At 32.6% G+C, this 25,647-nt stretch overlaps 1 protein-coding gene across 1 annotated transcript; it reads right to left on the bottom strand.

Moving 5' to 3' along the window:
- Positions 1-5,637: 5,637 nt before the first annotated feature.
- LOC143075233 (TLC domain-containing protein 2-like) lies at positions 5,638-24,492 on the bottom strand. The gene is made up of 4 exons (XM_076250589.1): positions 24,175-24,492; positions 18,115-18,197; positions 9,245-9,327; positions 5,638-6,188 (listed from the first exon to the last, which is right to left on the bottom strand). Exons 1-4 carry the CDS (start codon positions 24,375-24,377, stop codon positions 5,757-5,759), a joined length of 801 nt encoding a protein of 266 aa, XP_076106704.1. The 5' UTR covers positions 24,378-24,492; the 3' UTR covers positions 5,638-5,756.
- Between the last annotated feature and the right edge of the window lie 1,155 nt (positions 24,493-25,647).

The raw sequence follows: 25,647 nt of genomic DNA, 5'->3' as shown, positions 1-25,647 counted from the left end.
ACATGTTTCCTACGTCAACGGTAACTGTACGCCCTTCGACAATGAGAATAACAAACCACGTCGTATTGTCGGCTTTAAGCACCCACTGTGAAAAATGTGAAAAAAATCAAACGAAAAAACCAAAGGCCTCATTTAAGATAAAAAGATTCACAGAAAACAAATATTTCAGACATAAATCAACGACAACCACTGAACTGCATGTTTCGGACTTGAGAAATGCCAATACAAAATGTGTGAGGTTAGACCTGTTTGTGAGTGCTCAACTGTCAAGGTAACCTTGGACAGTGGCGTAAAAGCACAATATAAGAACAGACTGTAAAAATCAGAAGGCTTTATTTGGCTTTAAACGATCGATAGGAACACACAAAATCAACTAACAATAAAACAAATCACCAACATTAGAGTACTGGCAGTTACTGACAACTAGTTCAAAGTCATTGCAATTACTTATTTAGGTAGTTGCAATTTATTTTTGTGTGAATGGGAATGGCGGATGATAAATGCATAGCAACAGACACTTGCCAAGTAGCCGTAACCTGTCGTGCAGGCGAATCCCTCAGTATGTGTTTTTACTTTTATTTTTCATCGTGATCGATTGATTGATTTTAAAAAAAAACTTCTTTTGCCTATTTTTTCGTATCTAACTTTCAAAACATACTTTTAAAATACATTTATTATGTGTGATAAAATATTTGTCGTTGCGAATTTTCTAGTAAAGGGGAGATGATCCAATTTGCAACATGATCCACCGTTTAACTAAATTAATAGATGCATGTGTATTATATGTGTTTTAAGTGTGTCTAAATAGAATAGCTAATGGAAACATTAAATGTGCCAAAATAGCCCGACCAAATAGTAGAAAATGCCAAAAGCCACCAATGCTTCAGCACATCGAAAAAATCCCGAACCAGGGGCGTTCTTTAGCTGGCCTTAAACATATTTTCGAAGGTTTAATATTTCGCAGTGGTGACTTGCAATGGCTTTGTTTGGACTAGTTTGTTTGCTTTTTGGCCTTGAATGTTTGTCCCTAATATTTTATTAACTGTGCATTTGCATTCAGATATCGCAGATCGAATTTATTCGTTTATAGTGTATTAATGTACGTTTTTTGATTGAGTTAAGCCTGCCAATTGATGTTTTAATGTGTGTTTTTCTATGTTGTGATGTTATGCTATTGTTTCAGAAAAAGGGAGAAGGTTTGGATCCATTAAAACGTTTAATCCCGTTGCAAATGTTTGCACCTGTCCTAAGTCAGGAATCTGATGTACAGTAGTTGTCGTTTGTTTATCTAATTTATACGTGTTTCTCGTTTCTCGTTTTTTTTATTTTATATAGATTAGACCGTTGGTTTTCCCGTTTGAATGGTTTTACACTAGTAATTTCGGGGCCCTTTATAGCTTGTTGTTCGGTGTGAGCCAAGGCTCCGTGTTGAAGGCCGTACATTGACATATAATGGTTTACTTTTTTTAAACTGTTATTTGGATGGAGAGTTGTCTCATTGGCACTCACACCACATCTTCCTATATCTATATATATACTGGTTCAGCGAAATGGAATCCACACAAAAAACAAAAATACACAAATGAATCAAAAATGTTTTAAAAAACACACACAAGACTAGCAAAAGCTCGAGGTTTCTATTTTGGTACTGGAACTAAAGTGAAGGGACAGGAAACATGCATATTTGTTTGTTCACTCATTATCAATATAAAACATTTTGAGAGAGACGGAACACACAGGTTAATATTAGCACATATATTCAATCATAACAATGCTGAAATTTAATAATATAGTTTAATTATCGAAGCATACATTATTATAGTTGATGCATTATCCATATTACAATAATTAAAACTGCAAGTGACAAACCAGTGTCAAAGTTATTTAATCAAAAGACTATAAAGTATAACATTTTCAGAATTTGAAATGTTTGCAAACATAAAATCATTTTAACATATTTAAGCCAGTCATAAATATGATATAACGGTAGTGTTTTAATTCCTGAACTAAGCAAAACAATAATATATGGTTAACGATAAGAATATGTGGACCTTTTCTACAAACCGTCAACATAATGTTCCACTCCGGGAGGAACAGTGCATCTAACATAAAAAATATTACCAGAAATAGTTCAAGTCAACAGTATTTTTTTTTCCATTCTAAAGGTCATTATATTACCCATTGAGTGCACAAGATTGTTCTTAAAACTCAATGTATTTTGCTTTTAAAAATTACAATTAACAAAATTGGTGGACATATTAAAATGCTGAATTCATGACATTATATAAACATTATTTTATAAGCTTCAAAATGTAATGCTATCATCAAAACTAAACATTAATGATGTATAAAAAATAAATAATAAAGGGAGGTAACTATAATCACAACTAGCAATATATATTTTCTATTGGCTTTATATAATGTTTAGTTTATACATAGTAATAAAGGGTTACAGCGAATGCACCATGAAACATCAGCAAGTCAACAAAAGCTTGATCATCTTTTTAAATTATCAAATTCTGAACAAAATAGTAGAAAAAAACTCTTTTTGATCTCATATTGTTATAACAAACAGTTTATTTCATAAGAAATATTCAAATTATCAATAATACTCATAACAAAAATTGTATCAGATTTAAAAATTAAAAACACTTCGAAAATAACAAGCAGGTCGTCATAACCTTTAAGTCGAAGAAGGACAGATAACACTATTTACTAAAGATAATAAAACGAAAAGACAATGTATCGTTTAGATTTTATATGCTAGATAATGTAACCATATGGTTATATAAACCTTTCTTCAATATTGAAATGCCTTAGTCTGATCCCATAAGTTTAACTTAAAATGAGCCAACCAAATTATATTGAAGGATTAGAGACGATATTCTACGAACAAAATTGACTTTGACTTCACGCTATTAGAGGAAATTTCAATAGAAAAATGTTGGCCATGTTATTTGTATTCATGGTGTTGTCTCTTAGTATTTAAATTGAAGTCTTCGATTATCCCATTAATACCTTTGTTCTTGTTACAGATCTAAATAACATAAGGCAAAAATAAAAATATATGTGTGGTTCCAGTGACCCTACCTTCCCTACTTTTTCGACTTAATAATAGCCTACCCTAAAGATTTTATTGTCATTTTTCATTAAGCACTGTTAAAGTCAGAATGATGCTCCCATAGACTCAATGTAAATAAAAACCATAAAATAAAAAAATAATTCCCTACCTACCTACCCTAACTTTTTTTCAGATGTAACTGGAACCACACATACTATTTTATTTGGCCTAATCAAAGTATGACAAAAGCAATTTGTAATGGCTAAAACTTCTCTAATTAACTGGGGGTGGTCACAGGTGCTCCGGAAAGTCAAACATTATAAATCTTTGTTGAATGATTTACAAAAAGGAATGCGATACTTGAACATCGTCTTAAGACAAGACTTACATTTATGTCATTACAATATAGAATTCAGACATTCTAGTAAAATATATTTCACATGGGGGTCTTGGGCATAAAAAAAATATACGGCAGCATATATAAGTGAAAGCCTAACATAGTTCGACCATGGTATAAATATAGTACACGTCTTGTTTAAATGATGAATTTGAGTTATATATCCGATTTGTAAAACCCCAAATAAACATTTTTGATAATGAAAGGAACATATCAGAATGATGAACTCGAGCATGCAATAAATAATAAATAATAGAATGTTCTTGATAGCGCAAGTAACGCTCGATGAGGCGAAAATGATTAAATGAAAAGTAACTACCCATAATATGTAAATATACGTATCAATAAAAAATAGACAAAAAATATCAGTTCTACATCTGAAATGTGCATTTTACATCAAGTTCTTCATCCATTTAAACCTATGTGTGAATGCAGCTAAACAAAATAGATTATTTGGATAACTTTGATTTGCTCTCAAAACATGTCAAATGAGATATATCTAAAACAATCTGAAGGAACTACAGTCTCGGTCAACTACAAAAATAGCACCAATAGAACGATTAGTTTCAAAAGTTACAGGAGATCGTTAACTGTAAAAACTCATATATATGTTCCTAAAAATGTTAGTATAGGAATAAAGTCACTAATGCATTGTTGTCAAAGGTACCATGCTTATAATTTAATACGCAAGACACATGTTTCGTCTACATAAGACATCAGTGACGCTCAGATCAAAATAGTTATAAAGCCAAAGTAAAACGTTGAAGAGCATTGAGGACCCAAAATTCAAATAGTTGTACCAAATACTGCTTAGCTAATCTATGGTACTTCTGATCCAAACAACAGGGCAATGTACCATTCAATTATAATTTTGATTATATGGTATCATTCAATAGAAACTTTCAACAACGGTTCTACGGTGATCACAAATCCGTAAGCTTATTAGTGGTTTTATACCTTATACAAGTTTTTGCTTTTATACTGTATCATAGTTACCTATTCACATCACAGTTATAATATTTTAAAGCCATTCAAAGCATTTAACTACAATAAAAGTAGACTGAAAAAAACATGAATGAATAGAAAACCATGTATTATGCTGTTTGAACCCATCAAAAACTGTAAAAAGGCAAATGAACGTAGATCACCATAAATATCCGTAAACTTGCAATTAAGACTTTTTATATATTAACTAAGTAATTTATAAAACTAGATTACTGTTTTTAAAGCTTGTGTAATAATAAATCGACAATGTATAATTTGAAGATAAATTGAATACAATGCTTATGTAAAATAAGTGTTAAAATTCTGATTTATTCATTGATTTGAAATATAAATTTCTTGGAATATTTTTGTTCATGCAATGTTATGTTATTTTCAAACTGAACAACGCGATTTTACAACAAAGAAAATTGTATCAAATATTTGTAAAAACTACTTGTATCTTAAAATTTTCAAACCAACCTTGTCACACAAATATATATCATATAACATTAAAATAATTGTTTTCACATTTACAATTTTTTTTAGCAATGAGTTAAAAATAATATTGTAGGATATCAAAACATGTTCATACAAAACTATAGCTAATCATAAAAAAATATAAGCATAAATTTCATGTTTAAAATAACAGCAGTATCAGGCACTTAAAATTATTCTTCTGTTGTATGGTTGTAGTACTTATTTTGACCAGAATAATGTATAATTTGAAGATTAAACCTATAACGTCTATATGTATACCTATTTAAAAAAATATAAATTTTCTAAACTAATTTGCTTTCCTATAATTTACTTTTCAGTCTAAGCAAAGCAGTGGCAAATCTGTGTATATACTTTTGTTTTGGATCTCAACCCTTTGCAATTTATCAAATGAAACATGTTCACTAACCTTCACACTGTAACCTTTAACATCTGATGCCCTTTTACAATGCAATGAACAACGAATGAGACTTCAAAATTCAACAATGATATACAAAAGTTTTTTATCACAATAGCATACCAAATTCGTCAATAATGTTCCTACGTTTTTTTATTAAATTTTCAAAAAAAATGAAATCATAGCATTTTTTTTATATCAAACAATTTCCAAATCATTATGATCACATAAAATACATTAATATGTCATTAAAATAAAAAAAAGAATCACTTTAATAAACATGTTGTTAGCAATATGCATAACATGATACTAGTATTGTACGGAATCAAAACAGAGTTATAAAAAAACAATGCTCATTATGAAGAAAGCTAAAGTATAAAATGTATATATCTTAGAAAACAACAGATAGCAGGCACTTAAACTTATTCTTCTTTAGTTTGGTTGTTATTCCCATTGATTTTGATTTGTTCTCTACGTTTACTTTTAAGAAAAGGTCGAATAAGATCTGTATTTAACAACCTCCAAAATAATACAACATTAACAACTGCAACTATAACCATAATCACGCTAAAACAATTTACATAAGCAACAGATAGCTGTTTTCTATGAATATCACCATGGCTACCAAAAAGATGAAATACAATAAATCCTATTGGTATTATTCTACATAAGAAAAATGAAATTAAATTCACGTAACTACATGTTCTGTAAAGCATGGTGTCAAATCCGACATTTTGTATTTGTAATAATTTCCGGGAATGTAAAAAGAAACTGTTTATTTCTGCTGTCAAAGCAGTCAGACTGTATCCTATACAAATATTATTATGCCAGTTATACCAAAAACCAGGAACTACCTAAAATATAAGAAAAAGCAAAATTTAAAAATCATAGAAATAATATTAACAATTTAAACTTTGATAAGAAACAGCAATAATCAAAATCATAAGAACACAAATAACAGACAATAATAAAAATGTAAACCTAAGCTCAGTAAATTAGGTTTGAAAATAGAAGCAAGCAGGAGGGTCATGAGGGTAGGCAACTTTTCGGCATTTTCGCTTTTATATGCTCGTCGTCTTTGTTTTTCTATTTTTGCATTCTATTGATTTTGATTAGATGCGTTGTATGCCGATAGACCAAACGTGCGTCCTGTGTTGCAAATTATTAGCCTAGATATATGATGGTTGTTTGTTAAGAGAATAGAATCCAATGAAGTATATACATGATATACACGTACATGTAGTTATATTTCAGAGGACAAAATGTTGTTTGTGGTTTATTCTTGAGATTTTATTGCATTTTAAACAATTTCGTAGCATGCCATGGCTATATCATCATGATCATGACTATTTTGAGAAAAAAGAACTGTTATTTTTAGAACCATTATTATATGGCTAGAAGGGAGAAAATGTCATGGGTGAAATAAGAAAAACAATATAAACAGCAAAAACAAACAAGTAAAAGACAAACAACAGTGCAAAAAAACATTTCACAGTTTGGGTAACACAATCCCCAACAAACATCGTGGTGAACTTAGTTGAAATGAATTGGTAGGCAGATCATATTCTAGTGGTAGCAATAAAATTGGTAGGGAATGTATGCATGGGACATGGATGGTGCACCCGCTTGCCAATTACGTAATAAAGGGACATAACTCAAGAACAGTAAAAGTGACGCTACCCAAATTTGTACTTGATCTGAGCTTTGCGGTTAGTAGAATTATGTACAAGTTTCATTATGTTTGGATGAGTCAAACTTCAGTAAGAGAACAGAAACGAAAATTTCAGCCATGTTTCGATTTGTAAATGGTAAACCCTAGAACGGTAAAAGTGATGCAAACAACATACACCTTGATTTGTGTTATGAGATACTCAGCATTTAATTTTATAACGTTTGTTTGAGGCAATCTAACGTACGGGAACGAAAACGTAAGATTCAGTTTTTTTTTTCGTTTGTAAAGGGGAATAATTCTATAACAGTACAAAGGACGTGACCATACCGGTAATCAAAACTGGAGCTTTGTTTTGTCTGCTTTTCGTTTCCCCTCCATATGTCTAATTGCAAAGGCTACCGTTCTTTATAAACAATATTAGTTGATTTTCAATACAGGCCATACGTTACACCTAGTAGAGTAGGTTTTTCAATAAATGTATTCCCTTGGTTCAGGCATTTTTGTATATAAAAATGGTTGATAAACCTGGTTTATAGCTAGCTAACGTTCCCCCTTTTATGACAGTCGCATATAATTCCGTTATAAAACAATAATTGTTAGCAAAACAAACAGGCACAACCTGTTGTTCAGTTGTTGTCATTTGTTAATGGGGTTCATAGGTTTATTCTGGTTTCTGGTTTCTTATTTACATTAGACCGTCGGTTTTCCTGTTTGAATTGTTTTACATTATTAATGTGTGGTCCTGTATAGCTTTCTGTTTGGCGGTAACCAAGGCTCCGAGTTGGAGGTCGTACTTTGACCTATAATTGTAAACTTTTTTATACATTTTGACTAAGATAGAGTGTTTGTCTCAATATCGCTCAAACAACATCTTTTTATTTATATTAACATACAACATCTTGTTATTTATAGTAAAATGTTGTTGTTAGGTGTGAGCCCAGGCTCCCTGTTGAAGGCCGTACATTGACCAATAATGATTTACTTTTATAAATTGTTATTTGGCCGGAGAGTTGTCTCATTGGCACTCGTACCAAATCTTCCTATATCTATAAATGGCAAACAACGGTATACAGCAGTCATGATCTTAATCACTATAAAAACAAACAACTGTGTCAAAAAAGAAAAAGAAAACGACTTGTAAACAAAAAAATAAATGACATGAATACAAAACTTTACCATAGCACAATTACACAATGTTGGGATGTATAAATACCGAGCCACGGTAAAAGCATATTGCCAAAATTGGACATAATATTATGAAGCTTCTCTTGGATATGGTCGCTTTTGAACAAACAAAACAATTTTGTGCGACGATCAGTATAATTGATTTTCGGATGTGTACAACTTTGAATTGTGGTTCAAGCTGTATACAAAAACTTAGTTTTTATATACAGCTTTTACTTAACCAATTAGACATGTTGGATGAATCGGAAATATCAATTTTTCCTTCAGATTCCCTCTAAAATACCAGACTAGTAAATACTTTTTTATGCAAAATAATAAAGAATAATTGATATTCTCGTTTGAATTGCATGGTTTACATTGTCATATCGACGCCTTTTATAGCTGACTATGCGATATGGGCTTTGCTCATTGTTGAAGGCCTTACGGTGACCTGTAGTTGTTAATGTCTGTGTCATTTTGGTCTCGTGTGGACAGTTGTCTCATTGGCAATCATACCACATCTTCTTTTTTATATTGACACTACCAAGGTACTTATCATAAACAATTGAAAACAACGGTCATCGCTGAATGGTGTGATAAATGTGATTAAATCTGGTTAAAAGTAAAAATCACAAAATTACTGAACTCCTAGGAAAATTCAAAACGGAAAGTCTTTAATTTAATGACAAAATAAAAAGCTAAAACACATCAATCAAATGAATAACAACTGTAATATATCTGACTTGGTACAGGCATTAAAAAGGTTTTCTCATGTAGAAAATGGTGGATTGTACCTGGTTTCATAGTATTATTTATGATTACATCCCACAGAAATGGATTGTCAAATTAAACGATATCAATTCAAATTTGAAACTTTACAAAACAAGCATACATTTTTGTTTAGGGGCCAGCTGAAGCACGCCTCCGAGTGACCAGACCGCGGGATTTTCTCGCTGTGTTGAAGACCAATTGGTGGCCTTCGGTTGTTGTCTAGATCTACTCTTTGGTTGGGTTGTTGTCTGTTTGACACATTCCCCATTTCCATTCTCAATTTTATTAGAAATCAATACTTACAAATATATGATGAAGTGTGACCTCCCAATATTCTAGTAACTTTTTGTTATACACCATATCTATAGTATCATACAGAAAATACCCTGGAGAAGAAATTGTACATATATATATATATATATATATATGTTTGTTTGGCATTGTTCTTCTTAAAAAAAATGCATGCCATCTTTTAAAATAGTACACTTAAACCACAGGCACTTGTCTCAAAAATAATCCTATATACCTTAATACTAAGATATATAGGGGGGATCTGAGTATTAAGGTATAGGATTTTTTTTCGGAGACATATGTGCCTGTGACTTAAACGCAAAAACTTTCTTAACTAGTAGACATTGAGGTTATATGGTTAAGCATTGTTGGCATAGGTTTACTATTCACCTGGTATACAATTTTTCTTAAGTGCACATTATATAAATTGTCATAATTGCTTCACTTTCACAATTGCGATTTGTATGTGTCACTATATCATTGTTTAATGCATATTATTTATTAATTTTTGTGTGTTGTCGTAATTTTCACACACAAAAGAAATCCCAACCACAATTTTTTTTCTTCATATTTTAGCCTTTATATCTATTGATACTGCATGTATTTAGTTTTGTTAAAATCGGCACTGTCATGACTGTGGAAAGTCCTAACATTCAATAACAAATGCTACTCATAAATATATTTAATCTCAAAGCAGAGGAAATGTACTTTTTTTCACATATTTAATCGATCATTGGAAGAAACGGTACAGCAGGTTATTTTTGCGGGTAGTAAATTTTCAATTATTTTCGCGGATTAAACAAAGATGTCAAAAAAAAATTCCGCCAAATTAAAAGTATACATGCAGAGTTATTGATAACAGTTTTGAATCCGCCAACATATTTCGTATACCTTATTCATTGGAAATCGAGAAATTTTACACCCGCGAAAATAACCCGCTATACGGTATACCACATGCAGTAGTGTTCATAAGTAATAATTACAAACAATCAACAGAATGATGAAAGCATGCGGAGAAAGATATATGACATCATAATATCACCCAAGGGTGACGGGAATATATAGAAGGATACATGGGGTGTGTTTGGATATACGCCTGAGGCGGCCTATGGTTACCCATAGGTACCTATAGTTTGATATTTTGTGTATAAAATATCAAACCATAGGTACCTATGGGTAACCATAGGCCACCTTAGGCGTATATCCAAACACCCCCTAGGTTACATAGGACTTCTTCCGACCGGTAGTAAAACCCTGACCAAAGTGGATAGTCCACTTGACAGTGTGGGATGTATAAGTACCTGTGCTTTGCTTTTGCGCCAATTGGCATTTCATTTGCGCCAAAAAAAATCTTTCATTTGCGCCACAAACCATATTTCATTTGCGCCAAAAATAAAACCTTTCATTTGCGCCAATAATACAGGTAAATAAAGGTAAATAGTATTCATTTCTTTTTCTTTCAGAAAACACTTTAAAAAATAAATACAGGGTTTTTTTTGGCATTATAAAACATATTCCTCAGAATTCAGGCATCTTAAAATCATACACAAGGTATATTAAAACACAATTCTGTTACTTTGAACATATCTAAAAAGTACTAAAATTGCAAGACCACGGCCGACACTCGGCTAACCGAGAGATAGGTCGGTTAATCTATATTGAGTATCCGGCTATATCGGCGGTGGGTCTGTTAATGGGGTTGGTTATACGTCTGTTAAGAGTAAAACTCACAATTTAATGTTAAACTCTGTTAGATATACAGATTTTTTGGCACATTATGAGAGTCACATCAAAAAAAGAAAAGTGTCTGACAAAATGATATCTATCATAGAACATTTTCCACCATTAAAAAAAATGCATAGCCTGCGCAATTTTAAGTAAAACGAAAAGGCGTCGCGCAAGTATGTGGTTTTTATGCTTGTACGCATAGCAATATTTTAGATAAAAGGCCAAAAACCATTTTTAGATATGATTTAAAGGACACAAAGTAGTACTTTGGTTCTAAAAAATCAATTGTCATTGATAAAAATTTCATAATTGTTATATAAGTTGAGTTATACCACATTTTAATGAATAATAGGGGAATACAGTCTGTTAATGGGTTGGACAATTCAAATCGTAAAAATGAGATGTACTAATGACGAAAAAATTACAATACGGTGCAACAGTATCCTTATAGAAAGAGCACTTTTATTTTAATTTTTTTCTCTCTGCATTTCATTAAAAGGGTGTGTCACTTCAAATTAGCGTTATATGGACTGATTGGCCGCTCGAATTCGCATGAATTTATTATTTACGCCAAGTTATCAATCAGCCTTATTTTTTTGTCTGTTCAAAGTCTGTAACATCTATGAATCTGTCATGTGTTGCAATTCAGCTGGTTTAAGTCCATGCGTTTTCTTTGGAATACTAAGGCTTTTCTACCTTAGGAATAGATTACCTTATGCCGGCGTCACACTTTGGCGGATAGACCAGCGTGCACCAAACGTACAGAGAAAACTGACAAAGTCGGTATACGTTAGTTGAACGCCATAGGAACGCTTAGCAATCGTTCAAAGCGCGTTGCGTAAGTTTGAAGTACGTCGAAATACTTTCGGTAAAATTGAGAAAGGAAATGGGTAATGTGTCAAAGCGACAACAACCCGACCATAGAACAGGCAACAGACAAAGACCACCAATGGGTCTTCAATGTAGAGAGAAACTCCCGCACCCGTAGGCGTCCTTCAGCTGGCCGCTTAAAAACTATGCATACTAGTACAGTGATAATGGATGTCATAATAAACTCCGAATTATACACAAGAAACTAAAATTAAAAATCATATAAAACTAACAAAGGCCAGAGGCTCCTGACTTGGGACAGGCGCAAAATTGCGGAGGGGATAAACATGTTGATGAGATATCAACCCTCCCCCTATACCTCTAGCCACTAAAGGAAAGTAAATACGCTTGATGAACGCTACAACCCGAGGAAATTTTTATGCAGCATAAAAAACATACAACATACGCCAACATACGTTTCTTGAACGCTGGATAAACGCTTAGCCTTAAGTACGCTTCTAGTACGCCCAATACACGCTTAAAGCATATTGGCAGCGTAACTGATTTTTAACACGCCGGAGCTATACGCTGATGTGTGATATCAAATTTCAATCCTGGTATCTATGAGGAGTTTATTTCCGGTATGTATTTTCCTTTGAACCGAGTCATCAATCTCATTTTCTGCCGCCTAAGGAAATGTCTGTACTAAGTTCTAAACCGTGGTTCTAAACAAGAAATAGACATTAGTAAGTTTTTTTTTATATTAGTGTTGGGTGCTGATTTAATGTGTAACAACAAGACAATTTTATATTCCTGTAAATCACAATAAATGCATAATATTAATTTTATTTTTCGAGTAATGATGTATTCCTATGATATCGTAAGTTATTAGCCGACTCGCAGTTCGCAAACGTGCTTGTTTTTCTATCGATGGTGTAGAGAAAGGTTGATGTTGAAAGGTTTGTCTATATTTGTTTGCATTATAAACATATTTCAGTTCATTTGATAAAAAAAATAAAAACATTACGAAGTTTATCTCTGATTTATGTACTTGTTAACTATGTAAATGACAAATTGGTGCCATTCATATCAATGAAACAGAATCCACATGATATATGCGACCATTCTTTGATGAAATTAATATTACTTTGATTTTACACTTTTTAAAATCATTTCTATCAATTTTCAGATTCCATTGTCTAAACTTATGTTTCATTGTTCATGTGTTGTTTCCATTTATTCTAGCCACTAATCTTGTGCCTATCTCTTTATTCAGATAACACCCCTTATAGCAATTAAATTATACTTGTAATGTCATTCATAACTCTTAACAGACCAATTAACAGACCGAGTTTTATACATCCGACCCATTAACAGACCATATTTTTATCAAAAATTAATTTATGTCACCAAAATACAGTTTTTCGTGTAGATTTTTCACATATTGATGTTAATATGGTAAACAAACATAATGCCAGTCTTTTTTCGATGTTCAAAAGATTGTATGCAAGTAAACTCAACCAACTTGTCATTTTTATGTACATTTTGTGTGTGTAAAATGTGTATAAATTTACTGATGAGTAACTCGCCTTTTCATTTTATAGATCGTTTATTGAAGCTAGAAAAAAAATAATTACACCACTGGATTCAGTACTCCAAATCATTTTGTCAGACATGAATAGTTTTTATGATATAAATATAATTAAAAAGTTATACAATGAAACATGCTGACCTTGCACTGATTTTCACGATAACACCTGATTAACAGACTTTAGCCAACCCGATTAACAGACCCACCGCCGATATAGCCGCGTACTCAATATAGATTAACCGACCTATCTCTCGGTTAGCCGAGTGTCGGCCGTGAAGACAGTTGTATGCATTATACACTATAGTAAATTTACAATTCTGTCCATATCAGTTGTTATTCTGGCTTTGCAAGTTTTATGGAACACCTAAACGATTTTTAATATGATGCATATGATAAGCTATATACTGTTTGTGTGATCATAAATAAATACAGACTTGTTTCCTCTGTTGGACTCTGAACTGACAATGTCCATCTATACACCTCAAGCATATACACATTTAATAATTTTAAACCTCAGTTTTGTATTAGAAATTTGTATGAACAATCATCCAGGAGAAATACTGTAAAAACAAATCTTATTCAAGATACAGCAAAGAATATTCAACTGTTCGGTTATATTTTATTTGAATTACTATACCTGTGAAATGGTGCAAATGAAGTTTTTTTTTATTTGGCGCAAATGAAATATATCATTGTGGCGCAAATGAAAGACTGGATTTTTTTTAAAATTGGCGCAAATACAATGCGCCCATAAGAACGCAGCCACGTCCAGTTAGGGACGACATCAAAAGATCGATGTAGGATAAAAAACTTAAATCAAATAGTTTGGGGGTGGGGGTAAAATTCTGCAAGTTTTGTATATCAAAAATCGATTTTTACATATATCCCTATTGGTAAATCAATTTTTCCCAAATTAAGTTAAGAGGGGGGGGTCAGTGAAAAAACTATGTGAATTAAGTTTTTTATCCTACATTGAACTTTTGATGTCGTCCCTTAGAATGTAAATGTCAAAACGAAGCCATGTCTAGAGAGAGTGTCACGTTATCTGCATGTTAAGAACCCTTGCAGCAACCACGGGAGTCTCAACATAGGATTTTGGGTACAGTTTTGCAGCTGGGATTTAAAAAAAAACATCCCCAGACATATATTGAATAATTGTGAAATCCCTACCTATACATGTATATATTTCACAGCTAAGTCATAAACCATTCATTTATTTATCAGCTCAAATAGTATCTACTAGTATATGCATATGCAATCTTATTATATTAAAAACACTTTTCAATTATATAATATTCTGTGTCATGTTGGTCTCTTCAGTGTGAAGAGTTGTCTCATCGGCAATCACACCACATCTTTTTTAGCTCACCTGGCCCAAAGGGCCAAGTGAGCTTTTCCCATCACTTTGCGTGCGGCGTCCGGCGTCCGTCGTCCGTCGTCGTTAACTTTTACAAAAATCTTCTCCTCTTAAAAATTGTGTGGCGTGATTCGGCCAACCAACCAAGATGGCCGCCATGGCTAAAAATAGAACATAGGGGTAAAATGCAGTTTTTGGCTTATAACTCAAAAACCAAAGCATTTAGAGGAAATCTGACATGGGGTAAAATTGTTTATCAGGTCAAGATCAATCTGCCCTGATATTTTCAGATGAATCGGACAACCCGTTGTTGGGTTGCTGCCCCTGAATTGGTAATTTTAAGGAAATTTGGCTGTTTTTGGTTATTATCTTGAATATTATTATAGATAGAGATAAACTGTAAACAGCAATAATGTTCAGCAAAGTAAGATTTACAAATAAGTCAACATGACCGAAAGGTCAGTTGACCCCTTTAGGAGTTATTGCCCTTTATAGTCAATTTTTAACCATTTTTTGTAAATCTTAGTAATCTTTTACAAAAATCTTCTCCTCTGAAACTACTTGGCCAAATTAAACCAAACTTAGCCACAATCATAATTGGGGTATCTAGTTCAAAAAATGTGTGGCGTGACCCGGCCAACCAACCAAGATGGCCGCCACAGCTAAAAATAGAACATAGGGGTAAAATTCAGTTTTTGGCTTATAACTCAAAAACCTAAGCATTTAGAGCGAATCTGACATGAAATAAAATTGATTATCAGGTCAAGATCTATCTGCCCTGAAATTTACAGATGAATCGGACAACCTGTTGTTGGGTTGCTACCCCTGAATTGGTAATTTTAAGGAAATTTTGCTGTTTTTGGTTATTTATCTTGAATATTATTATAGATAGAGATAAACTGTAAACAGCAATAATGTTCAGCAAAGTAAGATTTACAAATAAGTGAACATGACTGAAATGGTCAGTTGACCCCTTTAGGAGTTATTGCCCTTTATAGTCAATTTTTAACCATTTTTCGTAAATCTTAGTTATCTATTACAAAAATGTTCTCCTCTGAAACCACTGGGCCAAATTAAACCAAACTTGGCCACAATCATCATTGGGGTATCTAGTTTAAAAAATGTGTGGCGTGACCCGGCCAACCAACCAAGATGGCTGCCACAGCTAATAAAGGGCTGCGCTTTAGCGCATAATACGCCCGTTGCTCTTTTAACTTGTCTTTTATTGGAAAATTCCCCCTTTTTTAGGCATAAAAATTCATATCAAGAAAATGTGAAATCTGAAATTTATAAAAATTGAAAGGGAGTTTACATCAATAGATATAAACAATTCACCAAAGTTTCATGGACATTGGTGAAAGCCTTCTTGAGTTATTGTCCGAAGTGTTAAAAATCCCCCTTTTTTTATGAATAAAGCCCCATAAATCCAAAACTTAAAATCTGAAATTTATAAAAATTAAAAGGGAGCTTACATCAATAGATATAAACAATTCACCAAAGTTTCATGGACATTGGGGAAAGCCTTTTTGAGTTATTGTCCGAAGTGTTAAAAATCCCCCTTTTTTTATGAATAAAGCCCCATAAATCCAAAACTTAAAATCTGAAATTTATAAAAATTGAAAGGGAGCTTACATCAATAGATATAAACAATTCACCAAAGTTTCATGGACATTGGTGGAAGCCTTTTTGAGTTATTGTCCGAAGTGTTGAAAATCCCCCCTTTTTTATGAATAAAGCCCCATAAATCCAAAACTTAAAATCTGAAATTAAAAAAAGACGAAAGGGAGCTTACGTCAATAGATATAAACAATTTACCAAAGTTTCATGGACATTGGTCAAAGCCTTTTTGAGTTATTGTCCGAAGTGTTGAAAATCCCCCCATTTTTATGAATAAAGCCCCATAAATCCAAAACTTAAAATCTGAAATTAAAAAAAAACGAAAGGGAGCTTACGTCAATAGATATAAACAATTCACTTAAGTTTCATGGAAATTGGTGAAAGCGTTTTTGAGTTATTGTCCGAAGTGTGGACGACGGACGGACGGACAGACGGACGGACGGACGGACGGACGGACGGACGGACGGACGGACGGACGGACGGACGGACGGACAGACAGATGGACGGACGGACAACGGTATACCATAATACGTCCCGTCCCGGGCGTATAAAAATAGAACATAGGGGTAAAATTCAGTTTTTGGCTTATAACTCAAAAACCAAAGCATTTAGAGCAAATCTGACATAAAATTGATTATCAGGTCAAAATCTATCTGCCCTGAAATTTTCAGATGAATCGGACAACCTGTTGTTGGGTTGCTGCCCCTTAATTGGTAATTTTAAGGAAATTTTGCTGTTTTTGGTTATTATCTTGAATATTATTATAGATAGAGATAAACTGTAAACAGCAATAATGTTCAGCAAAGTAAGATTTACAAATAAGTCAACATGACTGAAATGGTCAGTTGACCCCTTTAGGAGTTATTGCCCTTTATAGTCAATTTTGAACCATTTTTTCGTAAATCTTAGTTATCTTTTACAAAGATCTTCTCCTCTGAAACTACTGGGCCAAGTTCATTATAGATAGAGATAATTGTAAGCAGCAAGAATGTTCAGTAAAGTAAGATTTACAAACACATCACTATCACCAAAACACAATTTTGTCATGAATCCATCTGCGTCCTTTGTTTAATATTCACATAGACCAAGGTGAGCGACACAGGCTCTTTAGAGCCTCTAGTTATATTTAAGTAGATTTGGAAATTTTTATGAAAAAGAGTTTGGAAATTCAGTGAAGATCGTTGAACAACAAACTGAAAGTGTGTGACCAATTGGTCAATTACTACCTATTGATATATTTCCTCGGTAAAATGGAACCCCATTGATATATTTAACGTATCAAAACGTATTTATGATTTCGCAATGTAACCATGCTAACTGTTTTGATTTAATCGCCACTTATAAGTCTTGTTTATCTTGAAATCATTTGGCAGAATAGAACAGTTTATCTATAAGATGGTGTTATCGGTTACTTTTCTCACAAGCTCATTTCTATATGCTCCCAAAGATACAACTTCTATCATCATGATCATATCTACCATTGTCTATTGTCATAAAGTAATTTTTATAATGTTATTTTTGTAAATTTGCTATTCATAAAACTGTATATAAATATTCAGACCACGGGTATTTTGTCGACAGGTATAGATGCTAGACTGCTCAGAAAATTTTGATTTATAATAATAAAAGTCTTCAACTTTGCTATTATTTTGACTCTCTCAATCTATTTTGAATCGAGCGACGTTGATGAGTCTTATATTGACGAAACGCGCGTCTGGTATGTCTGGTGTACTATACATTATCATGATTATAAGCTTGCTATCGTTGATGACTTTTTACCTGTTGAAAATACCACCATGTAAAACACCATAGGACTGTTAAATGTTACAGGGTCGTTCACGAACTCTGGATGGTTGTAAATACTGAAATATAGTTATAGAAAGAATATAGACATTACAATTTATAAATTGTTATGAAAATGAAATATAAACGTTGCTCTTTGTCGAATGTTGGTGCAAATGGACCCGAGGGAGAGCGTTTACTTCTGAAAGTGAATAGCAAACGTTTCTATAGTCTAATAGTTCAGAAGCTAGACAGTGTATCAAAAAATCTTGACAAAAAGTTGGTAAACAAAATGGGTAAACAAAATACTTTCCTACCCCCCCCCCCCTCCTCCCCCAACACGCACACAGAGAGATTTGAAATTCGGAAGGATGGCAATTGTATTCCTTTTTATGAAACTGAAATAGGAATGAACCCAAAAAAAATTCACGTCAAGCTTACGGCATCTTAAGGTAACGTCTGACGTTACGCACAGTGTTCGGTTTAGTAATGGTAACGTTACTCGACGTAGTTTTTTATAAAATTATTTCATCCGACTTCTGTACAAAACGCCAAAGTTATGCACAGTATTTAATACAGCTGGCATTAAGATGTTTAACTTCTTATTTAGGAAAAAAAATAGACTGTATACCTGACTGATGTTATATTTTTGACAAATAAACTTTATTTCCTCATATTAATTTTATTGAAAATATATATTTCAAGTATTTGTCGCTGCCCATGCATGTCAATTGTTGCAAAATACATATATCCTCTATGATGCTCAGAATTCCGTCACCACAAGTAGCTTAGTCTAGGCATCTAGCCAGTATCAAAGCTGTTTAGTACTTTAAAAGTATAAATGTTATCAACAGCCTTTAACTGTAGTTTTCGAAGTATAAATAGCGAATAATTAAAAATGGTCTTTTTATCCGTGCTATCAACATCCCAAATATGTTTCTTTTAAGAATATTATAATGTTTGTGGATGCATGGAAATAACTGTTAGTGTATACCACAAAAATTCGTTCAAGCAGGCGCATACATGTTTCTAGGTTCCAAAGTTGAAAAGTTATTATTTATCAAAAACTTCTACGCCTTAAACATGTTAAAGATCAGCGCATAGTTTACAACAATATGATTTAAGTCAAATTTTCTTGATTATTTAATTATTACCTTTTCAGAGAAATTATTTAGGAATGACTGTAATATTTTTTCTGTCTATGAAGAAATAACTTTAAAATGTGGTGCACACTGAATAACGCGCGTAGCGGGTTATTTAACAGTGTGCACCATATTTTTTATGTTATTTCGAATAGACAGAAAAAATATTACAGTCATTTCTTATAATTTAATTCTAAATTCCATTTTAAACCGTAGAAAACCATGAAAAAACGTTGATGACTTTACGGTCACATGACTAAATTATGTCTATGGGCTCATAACAAAATAACGTCAGCCAATCAGAAGACGCGTTACATCCAAAATTAAATTATTAAAAAATATCTCCAAAAAATATATTGTTACACAGAACATGTTAAATGCTTTATAGCTTATAACACAAAATATCTAAACTCTCAGTTAATGGAAAATAGAATTATATATAAATTACGTTACATTTCATACGGTCCGTGCAAAAAACGTTCAATTTGGACGTGATAACATTTTGGGGAGACACGGACAACGTGACGGAAATTGATGAAAATTTAGCGTTTCCTTCACATTGAAGGCTTAAACAAATCTTCAAGCAAATTACATTTCAGTAGTAACATTTGTTTTCATAGTTCATTTGTCTGTCACAAATTTCATTATCATGGTACTGAAAAATCTTGAACAATGGCTCTATGGTAACATTTAAGGGAGACACGGAAAATACTGAAAAAAAAATAAAACGAGAAACGCTGTGTTAGAAATAAAAACGTGTTTGTAAAATTCAATAAAATTACATTTTCATGTAGAGGTGGCGAACCGTTTCTATAATTTATGTGAAAATATTGTGAATATCGAAGTGCTTGCTTTCATTTTTGTATACTCAAATTTCACAGGAATCCATTCATTAGTTTGTGTTTTTTCTTCGTTTATATATGTGGATGGTCAGTTATTGTTGTTACTTCTTACACGGCAAAAATGGCAGTATGAACGCGGAATCATTGCTTAATTATGTAATAATACATAACATTAAATTTATTAAAATCAGGTTTTATTTTTTCGATTCAAATGATGAATCAAGACACGTTACTATTTAACAGGTCAGGACCACTACCTTATATAGAAATGCATAAATTAGCATACTTATGTTCTCGCACATGTAATTATTTATTTACATGTGACGCAATTTATTTTTACCTAGGTTTTTGACCAATCCACTAAATGAGTCACAATGCATGATGGACTACTACGTGTTTACAATCAACCAAGAACACGTGTTATTTACTGAAATACAACACATTTTTTCGTGCAATGCGGGATTCACAATTTCGCTTAGTTTTTCATTTTGTGTATCCTCATTTATAGTTCGTGATATAAAGTATTACTTCCATGCTCAGATTAACGAAGAGTTGTTTCTATGCGAAGAAAAAAGGGTTTGAATTACCCGATATATAGCCATTAACATGTTTGATGATGGCACGGAATTTCAAGTATTTGTCCACCAGAAGCAACGAAACAACAGCGAAAAAACACAATTACCCATGAGACAAACTTACTGGTGTAAAGTAAGCCGTCGATAAAATGCAGCCGGTGCTGATATTCAAGAGTACAGCAATGTTCGTATAGATAATTAAAGGCAAATGTGGGATCCTTGAATTTTGTGTTCGTAAAAAAGGCGAATAAATATTTACATACATGGCAGTGTTAACAAAATCTATAAATATTTTTGTTGGTCACATTTCAGTATATGGGACTTCTAAACTGTTCCCTTTTTGTTTTAAGGTAGTGAAATCAGCAACTGTAGTTTCAGTTTGTTCTTTTTTTAACGGGCTCGGACATTTGCCAAACTGAATAAAATCATTACAGCTGATTTCTTAAACCTGCAAAGTAAAACTTTGGTTGGCTTGCTTGCTTTGTTTGTATAGTTGTTTATACAAGCTTTGAAAATAAGATTGACATCTTTAAACAATATATATATATAGGCATAGTTTAACTTGTATATTTTATATTTTGAACAATATACAAACAAAGCAAGCAAGCTAACCAAAGTTTTGCTCCACATGCATTAGGAAATAAGCTGTAATGATTTTATCCATATGTATGTGCGACAAGGTGGAAAATTTGATATGTTTTGTGAAAATTGCAGCGTTGGATCTATAATAAAAAAGAAGATGTGGTAAGATTGCCAATGAGACAGCTGTCCACAAGAGACCAAAATGACACAGAAATTAACATTTATAGATCACCGTACGGCCTCCAACAATGGGCAAAGCCCATACCGCATAGTCAGCTATAAAAGTCCCCGATATGACAATGTAAAACCATTCAAACAAGAAAACTAACGGCCTTAATTATATAAAAAAAAAATGAACGAAAAACAAATATGTAACACATAAACAAACGGCAACCACTGAAATACAGGCTCCTATACAATATTTTTTTTTATGGGATAGATTTCTTGTCCTTTTATATATTTAATTGGGCCTTTTTTTTTCTTTTTTCTTTTTTTTTTGGATTGTTTTACACAAGTAATTTTTGGGTCATTAATAGCTTACTTTTCAGCATTGGACCTATGACTGCTTACTTTACTAAATTATGTCTTTGTTGGAAAGATGTCTCATTTGGCACTCATACCTCATCTTCTTATTTCTATATACAAAGCACGTTTTAGAAAAAAAATATGGTAATATGGCACCCACTATGATCCAGAGACTTTTAATATTGGAGATATTTTACATATGTCAACAGGACAGCAGCCGAACGATAAAAAAACCTCTGAGGTATCTTTTGTGATAAAATTAGCAACAAACGGATATTATCGATGGATGAAACTATAAAAAATGTATTGAGCTATATACCGTACCCGCTCAGTGGCGGATCCAGGGGGCGGGGGTTTCGGGGGATGGACTCCCTTTTTTGGACGATCAGTGCATTTGGATGGGGACATGTAGTTGGAACCCCCTCCCCTTTTGTCCAGGGTTGTGACCCCCTTTTAAAATGGCTGGACCCGCCCCTGCCGCTTTCATAACACTTCTTTTTAGAATACTGAATATTATGATGTTCTTACTATTAGTTCAAGTCCTGATAAAAAATAAATACACATTCAGTACAGAAAGAAGTGTTTCAATGAAAGTTTCGTGTTTATCTAGGCAGAAATGATTTTGCAATGACATTATACAGGGTTAAAAGAGCTTAAATGATTTTCTTACTGGACAGTGGTCACTTCATTGGATATTTCACTGTGTCATGTCGTGAAATTAATGCAGGTTCAATTCATAACAATGCACAAAACCGGTTCAACTACTTTTGCAAGGCGAAAAAGAAAGTCGAATCGTGAAGCCAATAAACAATATTTTTTTAATCTGAGCATGCAAATTGAAGATTACGTTATACATTTTACATTAAATATATTTGCAGAATAAAAACTTTGGTAATGAGAGTCCCAGACAATATATTAATTGACTGTTTTCCCACTAATTCCACGTGTTTTAAGTAGTAGTTTACTCGTAGTAGCCCACAATGCATTGTAGTTCATTGAGTCGATTGGTCAGTTTTTCAAGGCCATATTGGCCTTGTGTTTTGGAAATTACTATGCAAATATATTCTGACGTCAGAAAATCTAGAGTTCTCGACCTGTTTAATAATACGCAGAAATTATTTGTTTTTGTCCTACTGTTGCATCAAGAAATGATCAAATGAAACATAGACAGAATACCGTGCGTAACATTCAGATGCAATCATGCTGTTCAAAAAAATAATTATCACAATATGTTTCATCCAATATGAAAGATCCCAAACTTTCTATTAATAGAACCAGTCAGTCAAGAGGGGAATCCCCATCTGGAGTAAAACTTGCAAACTTCATTTAAAATGGTTTTAGTAAAATAACATACGTCGTTATCTTTTTGCATGCCTGATAGCTTTATGTGTATTGTAAGATATGGGATAAAGATATACAAAACTATCCCGATCTTGTAGTCAGGGCGTCAGTTATTGATATTGTTATCGTTCTGTCAAAATGTAGATCTTATGACATATGTGTGTATAATATATGAATAAAGGCAAAGTAAACCGTTCCACTTGGTCAAATAATGGAATTTCACGTTAACATACTCATATTTCATGTATTTATCAATGGAAGATGGTATGAACATGATGGATGGCCTATTTTTATTTCGGTATTTGCATAAGTTCAATAGGACTTAAATTCTAATCCAAAAATTGAAATATAATCAATATGAACTTATCAAATCGGCCAAATAATATTGAAAGTAATCATTATGATGTTTAAAAGATTGAATCATAAAAGTTTGGGTAAAAACAAACAAGACATGTATCCCTGGGATATAAATACACTTGTACGTGTTTCTCAGTCCTTTTACAATATTGAATGATAATATCAAAATTGGACGGCTAAATATAAAACCATGATAGCTGCCTATTAATTTGCTTGGGTTTTAAAATTTGTAAGACATGTAAGAATGAAAATGAAATAATGAAAGTATACATTTAATAATATATAGAGTGGTATAGGATTTCAATAATATTTAATAAATGTTCCCTACATTTTGCTCAGACATTTTGTCCTACATTTGAAACACGCTTTTTTAAGTCTCTGAAATTTAATATAACACCTCCAATGCAATTAGATATTATCTTGACCCGTTGCTTTGTACGAATTTCAAAGTAACTTTTAAAACCGAAACAAGTTTACGACCATTACAATGCATTAATTGCTTCCTAGTACGGATCTTCGGATACTAAATTTAATTATCTATGCATTTATCCTAGCATTTACCACTGTGATCATTAAGTAATTAATATAAATGAGAGTACTTGCATGTCATCACTTGAGGCTGAGCAAGTAGCAAAGACAATTCCTTTAAAATGTTTTAAGAATGTGAAAGTTTTACAATATCAATAAATATACCTTAATATACTCCAGCATCCACAAACCAAACCATGTATCCAAGATATAACAAGATTTCGCCATCGCCAAGAATCCAAATTAGCACGTGCAGATTTTGGTTTGCCGCGACGTTCGACGAGTATATTAATACAGTGCAGCGATACTAAAGTTACAATGAATACACAATATCCAAGTCTATTATCTACACCAACACTTTCCTCCATAATCTATTACAAATTACAAATACACTAAACATAAGCCAACTTTGAATATACTTTACGTGTGTGTATTTGTCATGATTTCAATTTTACACACAGAAACCAGGGCGGTTTATTTATAAACTGTGACACACGTATAAAAGTTATAGAAAGCCGTAATAACAATACTAAACATCGTGTTGTAGTCTCGTTGTAGTATCGATTTTACTACTACCGGGTATTTAATTTATTTATTTTTTTGTTTTAAAAGGTTGTTGCGCGGCGACAATAAACATACATATTGCTTGTTGTATTGTATCTTGATTAATTAATGAGCTTTAAATTCTATTATCCTCTTAGTTTAAACAGATTAGAATGAACCCATTTACTTCAAACACGGATTTTAAACAAATTTGTCTTGTCGAAGCGTTGGAGATTTTCAAGATATTTCACACTTAGATTAACGAAATAAATTATAAATCTTTAATAACAAACAGCTCCACTGAGTGTCTAATATTTCGACTTGAAATCAGCTACACATTTATATTCGTGACTGATTTAAATCTAATTTATCAAGCCAAAAAAGACATCATATTTGATAAGATGTTATAATTGGATTTAGCCTCAAGATTTAAACCTTGCAGATTTAGATTTTAAATCAATATCAGAAACAGGATGACGTCTACTTGTAATTATGCAATAGACAACTTTCGAGTTCGATGTATTTCCGTCAAAAACTTTGGTTTTAGTGAACGTCATTTGTGCGTTTAGGGGCATCGTCACACTTCCATTCCAATATTGAGCGAGTGGTTGGAAAACTATAATTCTATATTGTACGAATTATTCGGCAAATTGAATTCTCAAAATTGACTATCAGCATTGCTGTCATTAGGGAATTGTCATTAAGTACCTACTGAACAACCATTATTTCTAGTTTTTCCTGCACAATGACGATCACTAAGACGCTTGATGAACGTAAATAGTGCAGGGATACAGGCGACCCCCCTCTATCTGGTAAATGACGTCATAAAGGCGCGTATAATTGACGAGTTTTTTCCGGTGACGGATGAACTCGAAAGCTTAAGTGGTCTATTCACAGAAGATCATTAAAAATTATTATGCCGTGTTTATCTAAACAATTTACAAAACCTCTCCTCTTTATTTTTAACGGCTATATCATTGTATATATAGATATAGGAAGATGTGGTGTGAGTGCCAATGACTCAACTCTCCATCCAAATAACCATTTTAAAAAAGTAAACCATTATAAGTCAATGTACGGCCTTCAACACGGAGC

Source organism: Mytilus galloprovincialis, chromosome 5 (assembly GCF_965363235.1).
Source record: "Mytilus galloprovincialis chromosome 5, xbMytGall1.hap1.1, whole genome shotgun sequence".
In the NCBI taxonomy this organism is placed as follows: Eukaryota; Metazoa; Mollusca; class Bivalvia; order Mytilida; family Mytilidae; genus Mytilus; species Mytilus galloprovincialis.
Note: the sequence above shows the minus strand (reverse complement) of the source record. Positions and strands in the feature narration are given on the sequence as shown.

Bases quoted from the DNA above. Each gene is read 5' to 3' on its own strand.
- LOC143075233 (XM_076250589.1), bottom strand. From the start codon at position 24,377: ATGGAGGAAAGTGTTGGTGTAGATAATAGACTTGGATATTGTGTATTC. The intron at 18,198-24,174 runs GTATATTTATTG...ACTATATTTCAG, and splicing joins GGATGCTGGAGTATATTAAG to TATTTACAACCATCCAGAGT. The intron at 9,328-18,114 runs GTAAAAAGTCAT...TTTCTTCTCCAG, and splicing joins CATGGTGGTATTTTCAACAG to GGTATTTTCTGTATGATACT.